This window comes from Erpetoichthys calabaricus, chromosome 8 (genome assembly GCF_900747795.2).
Source record: "Erpetoichthys calabaricus chromosome 8, fErpCal1.3, whole genome shotgun sequence".
NCBI classification, from domain to species: domain Eukaryota; kingdom Metazoa; phylum Chordata; class Cladistia; order Polypteriformes; family Polypteridae; genus Erpetoichthys; species Erpetoichthys calabaricus.
The window spans coordinates 600,023-620,735 of NC_041401.2; the positions used below are offsets into that span (position 1 = coordinate 600,023).

Genomic DNA, 20,713 nt, shown 5'->3' on the forward strand with positions numbered 1-20,713 from the left:
ATCTTAACAATGCCCTGCTAATGTAATGTGGAGGGTGGCATCTAGTGTCTTGTTTCATTTTTCACATGCAGACAGCACAATTTTGTTGATAAAGAGCTTTATATTATATTTACTGGTAATATTTACACCTAGATATTTAAACTGATCCGTTAAAATAAATGGGAAGGTGTCCAGTCCAGTATAGTATTATGTGCTAGGGAATTCACTGGAAAGAGCACACTTGTATTCAAATAGATTTTCAGCCCAGATATCTTTTGAAAGTCTGCTAATGCTTTTAGGGCTGCTGGCACAGAATTGTGTGGGTCCGATGAATACAGCGCCATAGCATCGGCACAAGGTGATATTTTGTGTGCTCTCTGCAGGTCTGAGTTGTGGTGCTGAATGGCAGGTGGTATTTATCACCAAAAGGGGAACATGCTCTGATGAGACCACGGTAGACATTTATTGGCTTTAACTGACGAAGATAAATATGGTGCAAAGCCATCAGTACTCACCCACCCAAAGAAGATGTTGCCACCAACCTTTGGAACTGAGCACTAGGGTCCTAGTCACTGATTCTCTGTGGAAGAGAGGACAGAGCTGACTATACTTCCTTAGAAGGCTGGCATCCTTCAACATCTGTAATAAGATGCTGCAGATGTTCTATCAGACGGGTGTGGCAAGCGCCCTCTTCTACGCGGTCGTGTGCTGGGGAGGCAGCATAAAGAAGAGGGACGCCTCACGCCTTGACAAACTGGTGAGGAAGGCAGGCTCTATTGTTGGCATGGAGCTGGACAGTCTGATATCTGTGGCAGAGCGACGGGCGCTAAGCAGACTCCTGTCAATTATGGAGAATCCACGGCATCCACTGAACAGGATCATCTCCCGACAGAGGAGCAGCTTCAGCGACAGACTGCTGTCACCGTCCTGCTCCACTGACAGACTGACAAGATCGTTCCTCCACCACATTATGTGACTCTTCAGTTTCACCCGGGGGGGTAAACGTTAACATTATTCAAAGTTATTGTCTGTTTTTACCTGCATTGTTATCACTCTTTAATTTAATATTGTTTTTTTGTATCAGTATGCTGCTGCTGGAGTATGTGAATTTTTCCCTTGGGATTAATAAAGTATCTATCTATCTAGTCAAGCAAGGCCTGCTGTTTTCTGCTGCAAAGCTGAAGGTGAAGAACAGTTTCAACTTTGAACCTGATGACAAACTGACGTTCAAACTTTCGTTGCAGGAAATGAGATTAATGTTGTCACAAAATCAAAGAAGCCACAGAAAGGTTTGGGGCAGCCACCCATATATTATTTATTCCCTGGCTGTTAACGGTTTGTCCTGATGTGTACAGATTGGAGTCCAGAACAGAACTGAAAGGATGGAGGAAAGGTGGCACCTTTTAAAGGTCAGTCTAGGAAGTGACATCAAAGGGGCAGGAACCAGGAATGATGTCATCAGGGCCAGGTGGAATTTCCCGTGAACGGTTTGCAGGCGGTGACTTGACACAGGTTTTCCACTTCAGTGTGATGCACTCCTGCTTTTGCGCTTGTGTCATCGTGCTGTCCGCCGTCTTCAGACTCTTTGAGAGGAGTTCAGTGACGTGAGGGTGTAGATGAGGTCCTCTGTGCGTGAATGTGACACAGCTGGATGGCAGCTTGTGGTGTTTTCTCAGTATGCGTTATGTGAGAAGCAAGAGAATCAACTTGATGTCAAGGCTGGAGGCTGTACTAGTGCGATGAAGGAGATATTTAACCAGATAGTGCACCATTTCTGAAGCATCTAATTGACCGCTAATGTATTGTCTGCTTGAGAAGAAGAAGTCAGAATAATAATAATAGTAATGGAGTTCATGTTTACAAGTTGAGCCCTCCATTTCCTAACCCTCTTAGTCGCCAGAGCCTGTGCAGTTAACATTGGTTGCGGGCACACTCGTTCATATGGAGCCAGCGGGTGTGCTGGTTAACACTGCTATCTCATGGCTCCAAAGTCTTGGGTTCAAATTCATCCGTGTGGAGCATGCATGCATGATACCCCCATCCAAATGTCCACATGGGTATTTTATCAGGATATTCTTCCTTTGCCCACATCCCAAAGACCTGCAAGCCATGATGAAAATGTTTACTGGCTTCAGGACCCTCGTTACATAGGCCTTTAATCACCCTGGTGATGCTGGCTGAATTGTCCAGCTGTGAGCTTTGCTTATTCCATCTTGGAGAAGACGTTAGCACTGCTGGGGAACTCAAACTGGATGGCTGCTCTACTAACTCTGTGGAGATTGATGGGTGGAACTGCCGGTGGTTAGCCCTTTGCTTATTCTCAGTAATTCACATTCAGACTGCCATACCAGAGAGAGGCCTTGTGGACTGTCACTGTAATTCTTGTGTCTAGGACGTTGAGTACCACAGGAGTTCTAGTGTAGCATTTCATATTTACACTTACACTCTACAAGGACGGCGCTGCCTCACAGCATTTCAGTCGCCCAGCCTTTTGCTGTACCCCCTAGGTTTCTATATGTAATGGACAGACCAAGGGGGCAGATCTTGTATTCCATAGTCAAAGCTTTCCCTCTGCTTTGTTTGTATTTTCACTCTTCAACTAAGATTACCACAGTAATTGTTTTTATGCACTTTGAAGGTGACCTCTAAAAGATAAGTCACTGGTGAAAAATGAAAATTCAGTGTAGAAATGGCAAATCAAGGAGGCAGGAATACAATGGCTAGAACAAAAACCAGCAGGGAGCTCAGAGTTAAGATGACGTCTGAAGGTTTGCAGTTCTCCTTAAAGCATGTAAAGTAGCATTGAAGGCCATTAGAAATGTTGGCAAAGAAAATGAGAGCTGGCAGAGCCGCTGTGCAGGCCAGTGCCCGAGAATGTGGAGAAGTTCTGTGACTGGTTGCCATCTTAGACTCTTGTTCTTCGCTCAGTTGAAGTAGCTTTGTCAAGTTAGGACAGTGGGACACTGGACAGAATAAGGGAAGGGACAAAACTAATTAGACGCTGCTTAATGGTTATACTGGGAATTACTGCTTTGGAATTGGCAGATATTAAGAGTGAGGACCCTCGGAGTTTAGAGCCTGGGCTGCTGCTCTTAGATTTCTGTAAAAGTTCAAAGTTTTGTAGATGAGGATTCCTGGGTGCACAATTAGAGAGCCACCTTGGTGAAGGGCAGAGTGGTGGCTCTGAGGCCGAGTCTGCGCCAGAAATCGGACGGTTGCTGGTTCGAATCCCATAAATGTCAGAAGTGACTCTACTCCACTGGGCCCCTGCGTAGGCCGTTGATCTGAATCCAGCCCTGCAAGAAGGTCCTCCGACCTCCAGGGAAAATGAGGGGGTTGTTGGCACTCCAGCCACCATAAAACCCCTCTGACTGTTCCAGTGTGGTGCTGATGTGTCACCTGCTGCACTCTGGTCCCAGTCCAGGTGGTGCGTGGTGTGGTGGGTGCTCCTAACCCCTCTGTTAAGTGCAGGCATTGCCTTGTTCTGAAGGAACAGCCGACCATCATAACTCTTCATCGTCTTTTATGAATTGCATTTCGCAACTCCACAAAGACTCTTTGGACCTGTTCATTGCCATACTGTGGAGTGTTAAATAATGAGATGTGACAAAGACGGTTGGAAGTGAATGTCACCTGCCTAGGGGTACAGTCAGAGAGGGGGAGGGAGACTTCTTTTTGTGTTTTGGGGTCCATTGTTGTCGGTGACACTTTCAAGTTCAAATGTATTGCTATGTGCTGTACATACATACGATATGTCAAATGGAGAGGCCTAAGAGTGGCAGTAAGGTGAAGGTGCAGCATAATTCAGACGCTGTGTGTTTTAAATGCAGGGCCTCAGGCCTAAAGATGCTCCGGGATTCTGGACACTTAAACATGGCACGACGCCCTGAGCCAAAGCCTTGAGGGTAATTAAGGAGGTCTTGTCATCTTGTGTATTCTACTTGATCATCACATTAATAGTTCCTGCATTAGAGCGTCGGTCATCAACCACTTCCTCCATTAAAATGTCTTAAAGCAGGTAGCAGATGTTCACAAACTTGAGAGTGCAGTTTAAAAATCATCCCAATAATATGCCATTTAAAAATGATTAATAAATAAATAAAAACACTCTGCCGCAATATCTACTGTATACTAAAGGTTTATAGAAATACTTTATTTTGTATGTCTTTGTATTATTGCATTGTTTTTAAATTGTAGCTAATATATTAATAATGTTGCAAGTGGCTATTACTATTTGAAATGGCTGATTTTATCAGATTGTATTCACGTGTGACTGTAATCCCCACTTTCATCTCCCTCGAGGTCTCTTAGGTCCTTCATAGTTAATTGGTTATTTAGCTGAGTGGTTATTAAAGAAGCCTTTTATAATTGTGTAGGACAGCTGAAAACCAGTCAAACCAGTCAGTGGGCTTTCCTTGGATTACAATGTACTGCCATTATTAAATGCTCAGTTCTGGGTTCAAAAATAGCTGAAATGGAAACTGCAGTCTGCTGTTTGTGAAATGAAGATTACTTGAGAGAATAGTGTGCCAGGGAAGATTATCAAGTCAATAAATAAATAAATAATTAACTGTGATAGCATTCTATAATAAGAATTAGAAATGGCAGCCTTTTCAGCAGCTCCGTGTATCAGTATGCTGCTGCTGAAGAATGTGAATTTCCCTTTGGGATTAATAAAGTATCTATCTATCTATCTCTATCTAAAGTGTATATTGTATATGATAAGCAGGTAATATATGGGAGTTCAGAGCTTATTTCATTCACAGACCACAGTAATGGCTCTAATATACTGAGGGAAGGAAGGCCACCACCTCTTGAGAGGCTTTGGCTGTGGTGCTGAAGGGTATCAGCTGGGGACTCTCTAGGCCTGCTGGGATACGGGAATGTCGTGTGATTGAGAGACAGCCTGTTTGATTTAAATCTGATCATTAACAGTTCCTGGATTCCTAGAACAGTCCTGCATGGACAGTTGGGTACTCATAAGTGTGCCTGACTGCAGAGCACCTTGGGCCAAAGGTGAGAGATCAGCATTGTAGTTATGTCTGTCTGACAGATCAGATGACCCGTGCTGTGGATACTCGGGTTAAGTGAAGTGTTGAGCTGTCAGGTAGTCGCCACTGGTGGGCTGTTGGCTCATATGGGTGACGTGCCCACTGGACAGGCCTAGTAAAGCCAAACAGTTAAGGAGAGTGTGCTGGGAGCGACTAGCAAATCCCAGTGTTCAGGAGGCGTTCACCTGACTCCTGTCGGGGTGCTGAGTGTCCCGTGCTCAAGACCTCAGTAGTCCTCATTTCACCGTTTGTCCCTCCCAAATCAGTTTCTTTACTGTTTCTCATACTTGTGTGACGTGGTGGGGTTTGAGTAAGTTTTATTGAGGGTGCCGGCTCATGGTAATGGAGTTGCTGCGTGCGACAGCTGACAACGCTTTGGAAACGTTTCCCAGTGTGTCACTAGATGTTTCCGTGTGCTTCATCACAGAAGCCTGATTTCTGAAATGCCATGGAAACGCGTATTCCGATTACAGAAACCGGGTTATTGGACTGTGAAAAAACAGATTAACAGAGAGATTTCTGCACAAATAACCCGATTATGTGGCCATGTCAATACTTACCTGATTATTATTAAGGATTTTGGAGCCTACACATGTCTGCTGCAAGGCTATTAAACTGAAACTATTAATAAAAAACATTTTCGTAAACTGAAATAAAATAATGAACAAAACCAAAAGGAAAAACGAAATGAAACTGTTAAAGTAGCTGACTGAAATACAATAATAATTTACTAAAAAAATTTTTGGTTTTCTTAACTGGACTTGTGCTTGGGCTGCAGGGGGTCCTGAATCAATCAAAATATATTAATAAGAATGTCACCTTTGGTGTTTAAATAAATATTCCTGCCGTTAGTCTTTAACCCTTTATAACTTTTAACTCTAAAACAGAAAGTCACCCCCCAGGAGCTGCCCGCACGTATTCATTCGGTGAACGGCAGCTGGTGACGGAGGGCTGGTGGTGACACGGCATTTGCGGTGACAGAGTGAGCTGAATATGGGCGTGCAAAGCATGTGACGAAGAAAGCAGTTTACTGTGTGAGAATAGTGACGCTTCTTCAGGAGCGGAGTGTGGCAGCATGATGAATGCTGGTCCAAGTGTTAGTGAAGCAAATCAAGGTGAGGATTTTGCTCTGAATCTGCTCAGCGGCAGTCTCCGGGGCTCAAGATACAGATAATCTCTTACAGTATTTCAGTCTGTTTGTAAATGACGACGTGTTAGCTGTAATTCTGTACACGGCAACTCAAACAGCAGCACACACTAAGCCAGACTCCAGGCTGCATGAGTCTAACGTCCGTTAGGATGAGCCGCCGCATTTGTTGGCAATTCTTTTATATCAAGATGTAATTCAAACACCTGAAGTCGGAAAGTGCTGGTCAACAAAACCTTTCCAGTATGGACAGAACAATCTCAAGTGAGTACCGTTTCGGTTTGTTTCTCAGGTGCCTGCGTTTTGTTGACAATAATGCACCCGCCACTTTGTGCAGGAGAAATCCTTTTTTTAAAATAAGATGGCACTGATTGAGAGACGGACCAGGTCATCATAAAGATCAGCATGTTGTTGCTGACCAATCACTTTTGCTTTAAAAAGGCCGTTTAACAACAGAGTGATACAAACCTTGTGAAATTCCTGAGTTGGCAATGTCTCCAGTGAACTACAGGTGAGTAGGTGAAGAGAGTCTGCCAGCTGCTGAAAAACTGAACCTGCTAATGTGTTGTTGTATTTATTTATTTCTTTTTTTAGTTTTACACTCACAGCTCAAAATACCTGATATTGTGAAAATAATCTGGTGGCAGAATTCGGTTTTAAAATGTTTGTCTCCCTCTTTTCAATCTTTCCCTCTTTCTCCAAATTGTTGAAGCATCATATTCTTGTTGTTCTTGACATCAGCCATTTCATACATATTGCATACCAGGGATTTTTCCTGCCTTGCATCCAACGCTGCTGGGATAGGCTCCTGGTTTCCTGCGATCCAGCTCTCAATAAGCAAGTTCAGAAAATATATTTATTGCTCCTAATCCCAGATTCTATCTGTTATTTTGTGGCTGTCCACTCTCCTATGACCTGCTCTTCCTCTGCTCATTAAGGGTTTACTGTTCTTATGGTGGGCTATTCAAGTCTCACTGCCCCTAACCTTCACACTACTTGCTCGTTTCTCTTTGTTTCCCTTAATACAGCCAGGTGGGGTCTGCACACTGATTCTGTTCTTCCTAAGTTTAGCCCATGATTTTCATGATCACCCCTGTCAGAACACAGTGCAATCTGTTTTCTGATTTTTTGATATCCTTTCAGGCCTGCAGGTGGCAAAATTCTGTCAATAAATTGTATGAGATCGATATGGCTGGTGAAAAATAACAAAGCCCAGTATGGGACATTTTGGAATTCAAAATCAAAGGCACTAATTATAAGCACATTGTCTTGGAGCAGGATATGTTGTGTGCTGTAGACATTTAGAAAAAAAACCCTCAAACCTTAAAATTCACCTAAAGTTCATCTTAAATTGGCCTGTTCTGGGCAAGACAAGGACAACAGTCAGCACATTTGTTTAGCACAAATGGCATTAAAAATATTTTTAAAATTATAAAATTGTTCATATTCAGTATCTGGTTTTGATTATGCTTGTTTTTATCAAAACCAAAAAGTAAACCATGTAGTGTTGTAAGCTTTTAAACTCTTATTATATCCAAACCTGTTACGCATACAGTTCAGTCTGATTGTGGCAAAACTAAACTCCATAGCAGCTCTTTAACCACACCATTATTACTAAAATTAATTTTTATATATATAATATATAAAATATATTGGGGCGAGTCCAAATTACGTTAACACTAACAGTATGCTATGCATAGACTTAAATCGTCCACAAAAATTTTATATATGTGTCACATGTGGTGCACGTGCCGGACATGATGGCGAACAGGTTGAGACATTCCTGTAAATCTTGTTGCACTTATGAAGTATGTTTTATGAATTAATTGTTTCTGCCATTCAAGTGTTAACATAATTTTGACTCCCCCTGTATATATGTCTTTGTGAAATACAAACTAAATTAAAACTAAAAATACACGATGAAGGAAAACTAAACTGAATATAGAAATAGAAACTTTATATAACAAGGCAAAAGTCTAACCACCGTGGTCTGCTGCACTGTCCTCTGCTTCACACACACTGTTAGCAGCCACAGATAGAGGGGTCCACGAAACACATTTCTAGAGACAAATGTTTGGGTGATCACTTTATTCCTTCTCCTAGCAGAAATAATGTGTCTGAGTATTTCAGAAATCACTAAAGGATGATGTTGAGTTACAGGGCTGAACTCGGCAACACAAACTCGAGAGCAGTAGGGTAACACATCAAAGTAGTGATCATTACGTAGTCTGACTACTTTTAAAAGTAGTGAGTAACGTAACGAATATCGTACTGAGGTTCAAATACCAGCGTCGTTCTATCCCAGCAGCACTGGGAGTAAAGCAAGAAGCACTTGTGTGAGTCTCTGTAGGGCCTCATGTTATGATGTACACATTGAATTGTGTCAGATTAATGAGTTTTATTATCAATTTTTCACATCACTGTTTATTGCAGTTCAGTGTTTTCTGATGGTCCTGCTCTGTGCAAGTTAAGAGTGAATGAGAAGTAGAAAAGAAAGCACTGGAGGACAATGTGTGGCGTTGAGTTTGTCATCCAGTGCTGCTGTTAAAAGCCTAAACGTGTTTACTGCAACCTGTGGTCATGTGACCAGACCAGAAAACAACATACTTCATCCTCTTTATAAAGGAACAAAAATATTCATAATCATAACTGAAGTTGGCTTAGGCTTTAGAGAGCAACATAGCACCTGTTGAAAAGAATATTAAATAAATAGAATTCAGAATGAAATGTGATCTGCTGTCTTAAAGCCCAAGAATGGCCAATTTAAGGGCCATCAAAAAGTATTAGGACTGTTATTAAAGAAGCAAGTCTGTTCAGTGTGTGTGTTGCTTACTTGACCCAATGTGGTGCTTTGGAGGGTCTGGTGTGTGTGTGTGTCTCTCTCTCTCTCTCTCTCCATGTCCCAGGGTGTTTAAAAGACTGACGTAGCAGGAGCTTAAAGGCCTTACGTTTTACGCTGAACAGCATTTACGACGTCACCAGACGTTTAGTGCTGAGCTCGTCTCGATGTGAATGCCTATCTCCATGTCACAGTTTGACTGCTGTAGCGTAGCTCACCTTCCATTTATTTTTGTAGTCCTTTAAGGTGTCTGTCACACTTCACTCCTGTCCGTGCCCTGCTGTGTTCCTGAACTTGATTTTAATGATTGTCCAGTCCTTTCAATTGTGTTCTTTGTCTTTATGGCATTTCCTGTCGTTCCAGCTTGTGTCACCCTCAACAAATCTCTACATCAGGATCACCGGTGTTATCAGTACACACGTCAGAGAGCAGACCCCTAAGGACCTCCTGCTGATGACGGACGCAGCTCTATTCTTTAACCTGTTATCTGTCTCTGGGTCCTTAGACATCATTGAAACTGTTAACCTTTTACTTTCACAAGTCGTCTCTGATGCAGAACGATAGGAAGGATATATTGAACGTCAAAGTCAGTTCTGATGTCCGCTGTGTGTTTGTCTGTCACTACATGATCTAAAAGATGGCTTTGTCACGATGTCCCCCTCTCATCACGTCCTTGCTGTTATTTAGCATCTTATTATCACACAAGTTGTCTTCTAAAGCCAGCAGCACAACACAAGACTCCTAGCTGGAGAGGATCTCAAAGTTAACAACTGCGTTTGCAGATCTCGTTGCCTTGAGAATGTCGGATTTCACAACTCGTGACGTATTAAGTGACCCAATGCAGACTATTCAGCCTGATTTCTCATCTCCAGCATATCGCAAGCTTGCCACGCTGACCGCTTTGTATGACAGCACTGATGCTGTTATGGTGAGCTGACCTGTGGTCTCTGCCCATTTATTTTCCGTTTTTCAATTCTGCCGCGATACTGCAGACACAATACATCAGACAGAGGAGCCTTTCTTTTGTTTGAGCTGTCTAAAACTTACACAATGTGCATTGTATGTATTGTACTCCTGGATGAGTGCTCATTGGTTGTCCATTCTTGCACACCCACAGCCCACCCCTACAACTGAAGACAAAATCGAAGCAGCTTGTTGTAGTTGGGCCGAGTCACAGACTGGACACACTGAGTCACTGGAGACGTCCAACTACACACAGGAGCGCCACTACTGTCCAACTCGCTCAGATTATGTGAATGAAGGCCATGAATGAAAAGTCATGGGGTGTGACAGGCGTAATTTATTCTTCCTTTGAATACGTTCTCGTAAACCTACATGGGTCAGACGTAAGGCCTCTTACTAATGGGCTCAGTTTTGTGCGCCCTCTTGTGGACTCGAGTCGTATTTTGACTTTCCAGTTATCAGGTACTTCTCCCAGTTAAGGTCGATAGCATGTAATCGTTTAGTATTTGCACATTGTCATATCAGGCCTTAGCAAGATCATCCGACTCCTCGGTTTTAAAAATCTTTTCATTCTTTCAAATCCTGTTAAGCAACAGCCAGAAAAAATCTGTGACAATAAAAGTCTTTGGTCCGTAATTTAATATCATGGAGCTTCAAGTTCAATAAGCAGCTTATCGATTTTATTTATGATGAGAGGGAGAGAGGCCAGCTTCATACTGAATAAGTTTCTGCCTCATCTCCTTGTTGACCTCGATTGCTTGATTCTGTGAAAAAGCTTCTTCAGGTCTGGACCCCGGCTGTTGCCCCCCCAGTGCTGGTGGTACCCTCCGCTTGGAGAGAAGGATGGTGACGACAGATTTTTTGTTTTTTTTCTTCTCTCTCAGCCCAATTGACTAACTTTGTGTTTTGCTGTCTTTACCAAGGATGAAGGTGAAGAAGAAGAGGAGCTCGATATTCTGGTAGAAGCAGATCCCTTAGCAGAGCATTCCGTGTACGTACCCATCATATTGTGGATTTGATAAATGAGTCCCTGATGTGGACCTGCTTTCTGTGCTGCTGACTCCATGCTCTGCATTTTCTGAACACTGGGGCTTGACATGTCTGCTGGTAAAGTGGTCAGGGTACAGCAGTCAACTCTTAGCTCTTTTGTCACGTCTGCCTGTGTCACAGCTGGGCCTCAGTGTTTGACAGGTTTCTTAGTATTGTCATATTGTCTTGTGAAAAAAATTCTTGTTTTGCCCATTTTAAATCTAGGAAATGAAAGACAGAGTTAAGGATCCAAGTGGGCCAAGCAGAGTGGACAGTGCAAGCCGTGCTCTGACGGTAAAGCCTGTGCTTTACTTCATGGACACTTTCACACATGTAGTCAAACATTTGTGGGCACGCGAACATCACACTTATATGAGTCTGTTGAATGTTGGACATCCCATTCCAAAATCGTGGGCATTATTATGGAGTTGTGCCCCCATAGACCCCACCCCCAAAAGGATGACTGTCTCCATTCATCTTTCCAAATGATTTTGGACTGTGTCTCTGCGAATGTGTGTTCATTTGTGACGTCACAGTCCTGATGGAACAGAAAGGGGCCGGAGGCACACAACGGCTCTCGCTTCAGCACTCGGTGGCTGTGCATTGTGAGTTTGCACGGCTGAGCTGTTGTTGCTCCAGGGTTTATCCACTTCATAGCACTTGTAGTTGACCGGGGCAAATGTAGCAGGGCACAAATTTCACATGCTGACTTGTGGCAATGATGCCATCCTATGTATTTCAGTGCCACTTTTCAAGTCTGCTTCCAGTGTTTGTCAATGGAGATTGTGAGGCTGTGTGTTTGGTTATAGGTACCTGTTAAGAGTGAGACGGCTGAACTGAAAAATTTGGAGAAGTTTCCACATGCCTTCAGCCATATAGTCTATAATATATTATGCAAGCAGCCAAAACTATAAAGCACAGATTTGTGTGAGGATGGCGAGCATGTAGTCACCCAGCTACAGCTGAAGCACGTTACCAGTCTAGCTACCCTGCCATGTAACCTGTCCTCAACCTTTGGCACATTGTTTAAAGACTGCGAGTGCTAATAGCTTTACATTTGTTTCTTCTCCCTAGAAATTCCAAAAAGGCCAACGTGAAAATGGTCCGACTTCTACCAGACTCAGAGGTGAGTTACAGTTGAGGCTGGCGGTGGCAGCAGGGGTCATGTCCCAGCTGTGTTTGTATGGTGCAGCCATAGTGTCAGCTTAACAATGAGATCCTTCTGAAAAGCGAGGAAGGCGACAGCCAGCGGGTTGCCCGTTATCTCCTGAGTTTTCATTGCTGATCTCCCAAGTCCCAGTAGCTTGTCTGTGTGCTCTTGCTATTCTTGCTTTTTGATGGGCTCAGCTGTGTTTTTGCTGTGTTTCTAATATAGAAAATTACAAACCGAATTGATCAATTAGGTGTACCTGGCAGAAGTGTGGCTAAGATGATGGCCAGAGCACAAAGGTAAGTATCTTCAAGGAATCCCACAGTCCTCTGGGGCAAGCCGGTCTCTGTGTGTGATGGTTGTGCTCACAGCTTTTCTTGTTTGTTTTTCTTTAGGTTTGGCCTTCTTGACTCTGGTAAGTCTTCATAGCTTTGAGAAGCATGTTGGCGTGTAGGAGTCTGCCATTGGGTCCATAGCAAGAGCTCTTAAAGCTAGCAGGGTGTGTGTGCATCCCAGCCACGTGTCTTGACTCTAAAACGGTGTGTAGGGGGGCAGTGATGGCATTCAAGTGTAACGTAATCTGTAACGATTCAGTCTGGTAAAATAGTAAACTGATCATTTATTGGAATCATATAAAGTTTTGAATACTTTGCTTTTCAGATGTAGTGTTGGGTTTAATTAAACACAAGCTCTACCCTTATTTTGTTAAACTAAATTAACTCGTTAAGACTCTGAGACAAATGGAAGATACAGTACTAAGTTAATAGTCGCAAACAGAGATGGAGTGACTGTCAGGCCATGACAGGTGAGTTGTGTCTGGATGCCCATCAGAAGGTGACTTACGACTGTCGATGTGGGAGAGCAGCAAGTTGTGGATAAAAAGCCCAAAAAGGCTGTCGGGTTTCAGGGGCTCTTTCTGCTAGAGAGACTGACCCCAAGATGGCTACAGCAGAAGGTGTTGTATTCACCAGGCCATCTGCTCCAAGCAGAATTGGAGTTTTCGAGTTGTGCTTCAGACAACTGCATACAAGTCTGTGGGTAACTGATGGCAGTCTGTCTGAAACGTGACTCGTGGCAGCTGTGTCTTGGTTTTGTGGTCCTTATGATTGTGGGTGCAAAGTGAAACTCCTTGGTGTCCAGTGATACGATGCTTGTCCATTTTTTTCCAGGTGATGGTGCTGTTTCAGACCCAGTGGTAAGTGTCTACTCATGGCTGGCCAGGTGCTGTCATTCTGTAAGCTCCTCTGCTTCCCTCCTCTCTATTGGTATTTCTTAGTCACAGACATAAAGAGGCCTGACACTTAAAAGCCTTTCATTTGTCTTGTTTTTAACATGATTTTCACTTCAAGAAGTCCATGTTTGCATTTTGAGTGATGCGCTGCACCTCTAGTGACTGACTGGTATCTGCGCTGTAAATTCTTTTTCCCACTGGCATGTGCAGAGATGACTGGTCTCAAGTACATGAGTGATGGGTGATTGACCAGCACAGAATTTCCACTTGGAGCTTCAAAACATTTCTGACTGATGTCCCAACTCTTTGCTCACCTCTCACATATAATGTTGTATCTGACCAGGCATCATAAGTTGCATACTGAAGTCGGAGATTGGCCGTGCAGTTAGACAATCATTAAATTCAATGCATATGTTCATAAGATGCCCTTGCAGGAGGTGGGACATTGGCATTATTTTGAGGTCAGGACATGTTTGTCAAGTTTCATTGAGGAGTTTCTATGAGGTCAGGCCAACACGCTGTCTTTGTCAGGTGTATAATGTTTAATGCACATACACATTATGTGATGATTTTTGGTTTAACGTCTGTAAAGTAAGTTCTTCAGTGGCCAAAGTGGTGCAGCAGTTGTTCCCAGACATTGGCTTCTATGTGACTTGTAGTCTTGTGTGTGTCGAGACGAAACAAGCCAGTCATGTGGCTACGGGGGGATATTGTCACTTAGTGCATCCAAATAAAGTCAGGCTATTATCTAAGTGAGTTGTGTGGTTTTTGTGGTGTTCAGGTCCCCATGTACTAAGTCTGTCATTCAATATACATTTGGCCACTCACCCTGATGCAAGTATCAGTGTCTACATGCAAGTATTTTGGAGAAATTTTAAAAATATTTGTAGATGGCTCCCAGGCACTTGCTTGCCAGTGGTTTGACAGGTTACTAGTGGAAGTCAACTGCATTGTTAATGGCGGAAGCTCCTCAGCCAATTACGAAGCAAGTAGACTGTTGTAAAATTTGACCATCTACACCCTCTTCTGCAGGCTCATCCAAACTTTTGAATGTAAGATGTTGAGGTCTTTGCTCCCTTCCATGGGTGAAGGTAAACTGACAGCCTGATTCATGTTCGAGCCACCTGTCAGTCTGTTCTTGTCATCTCCATGCTGTCACTTCTACAGCGGTGTGATGGAATTTAACTTTGTTCCTGAAACACCACTTTTCCTTACAAGCCTTAAGGTGGTCGTACTACAGAACTGCCCCAGCTGCTTATTAATAAGCAGTCAAACTTCTACAAAGACACCATTTACAGCTCCCCAAGCTTGGCATTCCACAGTCTGGAGCTGGCAGGACTGTGAGCATCAGACAGAGACATGTGCGTGTGGCAGTGCCAGTGAACACCTTGAATTATACATACATATGTGGTGTTTTCACACCAATAGCATGACATGGGACGCTTTATCATGCCCACATTGTCATTTGTCCCAGGAAGCACCACCTAGTGAGCGCTTCATGTCCTCACAATAAATTGAATTATGTACTTCCTCATGGGTGCTCCATAAGAGTTTAAAATGAAGACTTCTTGTATCAGGCGGCCAGTCATCCTCCACAGTGAGGAGATCCGTGTCTAGGACTGCTGATCCCAAGATGATAAGCCTGCTTTCCCTAGAACTGGCCTGTGCTCAGTGGCACGTCAAACAGATTAAACAGCCATTTTCTTTTCCTTTGATTTGATTCATATAGCACTTTTTCTCCAGAAGTCCCAAAGCCATGCCCAAACGTATTTGGACATTTGACTGACAAGCTGTTCCATAGCCAGGTGGGAGCAGGTCCCTCAGTATTTCATTGACTATTAAGCAGGTAAAAGGTCTGGAAATAATTCCAAGGATGGAGTTTGCATTTGGAAGTGGTCACTGTGAACGCTCAATATGAGGTCCAAGGAGCTGTCCATGCAAGTAAAAACAGGCCATCATTAGGCACAGAAAACACACCAAACACTTAAGAGTTCTAGCAGAAACACCAGGAGTGGTCAAGTGAACCATTCACTACGTCCTTAAAAAGAAGGAACACACTGGTGAACTTGGCAACGCCAGACCTCCTGGACAACCATGGAAGACCACTGTGCTGGGTGATCACAGAATTGTTCCCTTGGTGAAGAAAAAAAACAATTCACAACATTTAGCCGAAGCAAGAAGACCCTCTGGGAGGACGACCTATCACTGCCAAAGTCCACAATCAAGAAAAGACTTCACAAAAGTAAATGTAGAGGGTTTACTCCTCTAGGAGTTTTCTTTGGACCAATCAATATGTACCGGAATGATGGACAGAGAAGAGAAGGAATGGCTCATGGTCCATAGCATACCACATCCTGCGTGAACCATGGTAGAGGTGGTGTTACGACATGGTCCTGCATGACAGCCAGTGCAAGTGGGCTGCGCTGCTCTTTATGGATGATATGTCTGCTGGCAGAAGTAACGGGAGGAATTCTGAAGTTGTACAGGGCGCTACACTGTCTGCTGAGATTCAGACAAATAGTTAAAAACTGATAGAACAACGATTCACGGTACAGATTGACAATAAGCCAGAACATACTGCAAAAGAAAATCAAGTGCTTTTCAAAGCAAAGTAGTAGAATGTTCTTCAGTGTCCAAGTCAATCAACAGAACTGGACAAGCATGTCACTTACTGAAGACAAAACAGATGGCAGAAAGTGTGACAGACAAGCGGCACCTGAAGAGTGAAGGCCTGGCAAAGCATCAGTAGGGTGTGATAACCCAGCACACGGAGGAGGAGGTCGTGGGTTCAGACTTCAGGCAGACATTGACTACAAAGGATTTTCAACCAAGTATTAAAGTGGTCATTAGATTTATAATTCTGTTAGTTTGTCCAAATACTTCTGACCCCTGAATATTGGGACACGATGTATAAAAATGGCTGTCTTTTCTAAATAACTCATACAATGTTTCTGTTAAGCCCCTTAAATTAAAACTGAATGTCTCCACTTCAGTCACATCTTGATTGCTTTGTTTCAAATCCATTCTGGTGTTGCACAGGACCATCCATTATCCAACCCGCTATATCCTAAATTATGAAAATTGTATCACTATCCAAATACTTAAGTACCTGACTGTGTTTCTGGCTCCTTACCACAATTATGTGGAGAGGATGAGATTTGTAAGAGACTCCAATCACTGCTAGTTAGAGACGTGGTGTGTGTGGGTATCATGTAGAAGATTCGTGGAAAAGACCTGCAGCCTGCTGATTACCCCATCTGTTGTTCAGTTCCTGATATCTAAAATCCCGACAATGTGAAAAATCAATTAATGTAACAAAACCTAAATTGATTAATCACCACAAAATACATAGGACAAGAAGGCTGAAAATTAAAATCTGATCTCCTGCTGATGTGCCCGTATTATTAACATAATTCAAATTAATGTAGAAGGTATAAAACAAGTCCAGAAATGTTTCCGCAGTTTAAAATGCACTTTGCCAAACATTTGCTTCTTTGGTTAATGACATGATATGAAGCATAAAATCTGATCACCATCCTCTTACTGAAACCTGGCTCAGTATATCTGACAATATTCCTTTAGTTGAGGGTGGCAAATGGGTTTACAGTCCCTCATAAATCAGTGGCCTTGGGTCATTCTGTGTGGTGATGAGTGGTCTATCGCGTCTAACAACTGAGTGCTCTGACAGCCGTTGAGAAGGTCATATTTTGATCTTGAAACGGCTTTAGGCACAATTGTACTCCTTTATAGATCACCTTCATTGTTTATGACTGAATCCAGCAGATTTTTATGTGATTTGTGCTGTAAATGACATTATGTGTTGTGGATAACTGACACCTTTGCACTGCTGTTAAACTCCGTCAGTGTTGTCATATTGTTAAAGGTCCAACTCATCATCATCATTTGTGTATCTTCAGAATTCTGTACCTGACTGTGTGGTAGTGGCCACATGGGGTTCTGCATTGGATCCATTCCTGTTCTCCTTGTACACCTTTTTATTTTAGGTACAACATTTACTTGTGTAATTTGCAGGGTTTTCTGGTCTGTTGGAGTGGGCAGTAGAAGCAATGCAGGGCTCTAGAGAAGGAGTTTGTTAAATGGTTCAGAGTGAACCACCTGTAGCTCAACCTCAGTAAGATGAAGGAAATGGTGGCGGACTTTAAGAAGGCCATCTCCACCTGTCCTGTTGGTATTGACATAGAGGAGTTACAGGTGGTAGACACCTGTGTGTACCTGGCAGTCGGGAAAATCGGTGACTTTGGATAACAATTTTCATCCTCTCATGACTAAACAACAGAGCACTTACAGAGATCACCTGAGCCAGATGTGTTGGTCAGAGTGTAGTGTGAGGTCATTCCTGAAAGATGAATCCCATCACAACCACAGGGGCATCGATCTCCCACTGCCATAAATGAACCCCCTGCCCAACACAAGTGCACAGGTGCCATCCTTAGTCTGCTACTGTAACCCTGCAGTTCCCCTCAGGATTGGTGAAGTTTTTACATTTTCTGAGGGTAAGGCACATCTTGTGGAGCACATACTAAAGTCACTGCGTAAATTTAGAAAGTTGGTGTATCGTTTGGATTTTGAGTCACTGTGATGTTGTGCCAGACAGACACATGACGCCGCATTGCGTTGCATGAAGACGATTACACATTTTTAGATATGGCAGGGACTGTGCCACCCATTGCTGCTTCCACTCTGCAGTCTGCCCACGTCATTGATGCTGAGTTTGAGGTATCGGTTCATCACTTATGTCTGCCTGCAGCTTTAACACAGGTAGCCTCAATTTGACAAGTCCATTAGCTATGGCTTTCCTTCGGTTGACATGAAGACACACGTATTGCAGTGTACTGGCAGCCCATTCAACATTACTTACTGTTGGAATTGACTAAAGTCCTGCAGCGCCCTTCTTGAGAGGGGTTGCCCTGCAATTTCATTGGCTAGTAGGGAGTGCTACGATCAAAGTCGGACGTTACTCTTTACTTGTGCCATTCTGATTGCTGTGTCTATTTATTTTATTTACTCATACTGCCGTTTAAGTGATTCCAAGTAGTAACTGAGAGAGGCTGAAATCTCCTGCACAGACCAAAGACATCGGGTTATTTGAGGCCGTACTCCATCTCGTAGTGGACCAATTTCTGAGACACTTTCCATCACTGGAGGTGTTCATTCTCTGCCATCTTTGTATGGTCATCTGTTCTTCTGCATGTCACTGTCAGAATAAACCATAGTGAGACTTTGCACGCACAGCTGACACATCATGTAGGAGGATGTCAGAGGTGCCCCTGTGCCAGTGTTTAAGTGACAAACCATATAAACGATTCAAGTGCCTGCCTAGAGTGGCTGACAGGCTGTCAACCTGCCCAACTGGGTACTTTCAGAGGAGACGAGCCTCAGGGTTCAGTGATAACAAAGCACTTCTAGAGATTGCTAAGTCTGTCAAATCACAGCCATTTTGAACAGGAAATGATGAGAAGTGACCTCCAAAGTGAAGCTGCGACAAGGGCCACCGCTGTGAATGCGAGACGCTCCGTGTTTCTGGGTTTGAACTTTTGTCTGTTTACTGGCCAGCATTTCTTGTGTGCCATTTTACTTGAATGACAGCGTTTTATTTCTGACCTTGTGGCACATAGAGGCACAGTGATGTGGCCTGGCACTAGATGGAGATGGAGCTTTAAGGACCACTGAATGTTGGATTCAGTCTGTCAGTTGGTTTGTGTGAACTGATTAGGATGGCAGTGTCTTGAAGCTAAAGACCTGCCTTAACTGTCTGGCAGTGGATCCTCGCGGAGTCTTTTTCACACTTGGGAATCTGTGTGCTCCGTAGTGCCCTGTCTTGAGACACACAGTTGGTCATGGGTGTCCACCTGTGTGTGCCAGGCTAGTGGTGATCGGGATTAACTCTTCTATGTTCACTTTACCCAGGATGAAGGCAGAGAGGAGGAGGAGAATGACGATGATGACGAGGAACTGGATATTTTGGAAGAGGATGATGTCTTCCCAGAGCATAGTGTGTAAGTATTAGGAGTGGACTGAGGCCCTGCTGTGACTTAGCACCACATCCCGGGACGTTCTCGCAGTTTTTGGTTTTTAGGTCTGATGGTAAAGCAGTAAGAGTAACACAATCACAATAAAGTGAGTCCCTGTGTAAAACGTGACGACATTGCCACTTCAGTGTCTGCTCTTAGAGATTAAAGCATCTATGAGCGGCACGGTCCTGTACTTGTGCTGTTCTGTGCCAAAGTCCCACCTCTTGGACTCTGATAGGTTTGGGCAGATAACCAGATGATGCTGTGACTGTCAGGATGCTAAAGGAACCCAGCAAGTTGTGAAACAGTTGTGCTACTCTTGCTTTGCTTGGGAACACTGCTGCTGCTGCCCCCCCATGATTAACCCTTCCCTGACTTGCACATTTCTTATGCTAAATATCTGATCTGTTTGTTTTCTAGGATGTTCAAAAAGGTTGACCTGAAAACAATCCAATTCATTCCCGAGGATGAGGTGAGTAAGACAGAAAACCAGCCCTCTTCCTTTACTCTAGAAGAGATCACGTGGAGCAGGAGACTCCAAATCTCATTGCTGTGCCATGTAGAGAAGCAGGACATGAGTGTGTTATTCTTGAAGGTCTGCCACACACGCAGACACACACCCTTACAGAATAGCTGCCAGTGCTGGGTGGACTCCTCGTCCCACTGTGACTGTGCAGATTTCTTTGTTTTTGTGTGTGTGGTGTCCTTCGGCAGCAAAATAATGGACCACTTACTGATGTGACTGTTGGACTTGTTGAAATTCCCTGTGAACTCTCATCTCTTTTTGTTCTAAAATGCAGAGGATTAAAAGGAGGAGCAAACGGTTTGGTGCGCCGGTCAGCAGTTTAGCAAAGAAAATGGCCAGAGCTGTGCGGTATGTACAGTACAGAACCCTTGGGAGTTCTCACACGTATTTCTTGTAGACACATGGAAGTGCCGCAGTGACACTCGCCTCCTTCTTCTCTTTTTTTATTTAGATTCGGTCTTCCTAGTTTTGGTAAGTAGCCATACCGGTGTTATGCATTTTAGGGTGTAAAACCAATAATGTCAGATTTAGGGAGCTTTTGTTTTTAAGCAGATAGCAGGCCAGGTGTGGACTCTACCCAAAACCAAATGACGGAGAAAGGCCAGCAGGATGTTCCTGTTCTCGGCTTTGCTCTTCTCCTTTGAACTCGCAACATGATGACTGTTTGGATGAATGAATGAGTGACGTGGTTATGGTTGTGTTTTCTGTTTCTCTGCCTTTCAATTGCTGCTGCTGGGGTGAAGCAAAAAGGCACAAAACTGTTTAT

General features: G+C 43.5%; 1 protein-coding gene across 1 annotated transcript in view; it reads left to right on the forward strand.

The window, feature by feature from the left end:
* The window catches only part of LOC114655240 (SAP domain-containing ribonucleoprotein-like), a 64,877-nt gene extending 44,286 nt beyond the window's left edge, over positions 1-20,591 (forward strand). The window contains exons 2-11 of the mRNA XM_051930448.1: positions 10,910-10,970; positions 12,083-12,134; positions 12,384-12,457; positions 12,554-12,573; positions 13,328-13,353; positions 19,318-19,406; positions 19,842-19,893; positions 20,222-20,295; positions 20,399-20,418; positions 20,500-20,591. Coding sequence (XP_051786408.1) covers positions 10,910-10,970; positions 12,083-12,134; positions 12,384-12,457; positions 12,554-12,573; positions 13,328-13,353; positions 19,318-19,406; positions 19,842-19,893; positions 20,222-20,295; positions 20,399-20,418; positions 20,500-20,591 — 560 coding nt within the window. The remainder of the gene's footprint in view (positions 1-10,909; positions 10,971-12,082; positions 12,135-12,383; positions 12,458-12,553; positions 12,574-13,327; positions 13,354-19,317; positions 19,407-19,841; positions 19,894-20,221; positions 20,296-20,398; positions 20,419-20,499) is intronic.
* The last annotated feature ends 122 nt before the right edge of the window (positions 20,592-20,713 follow it).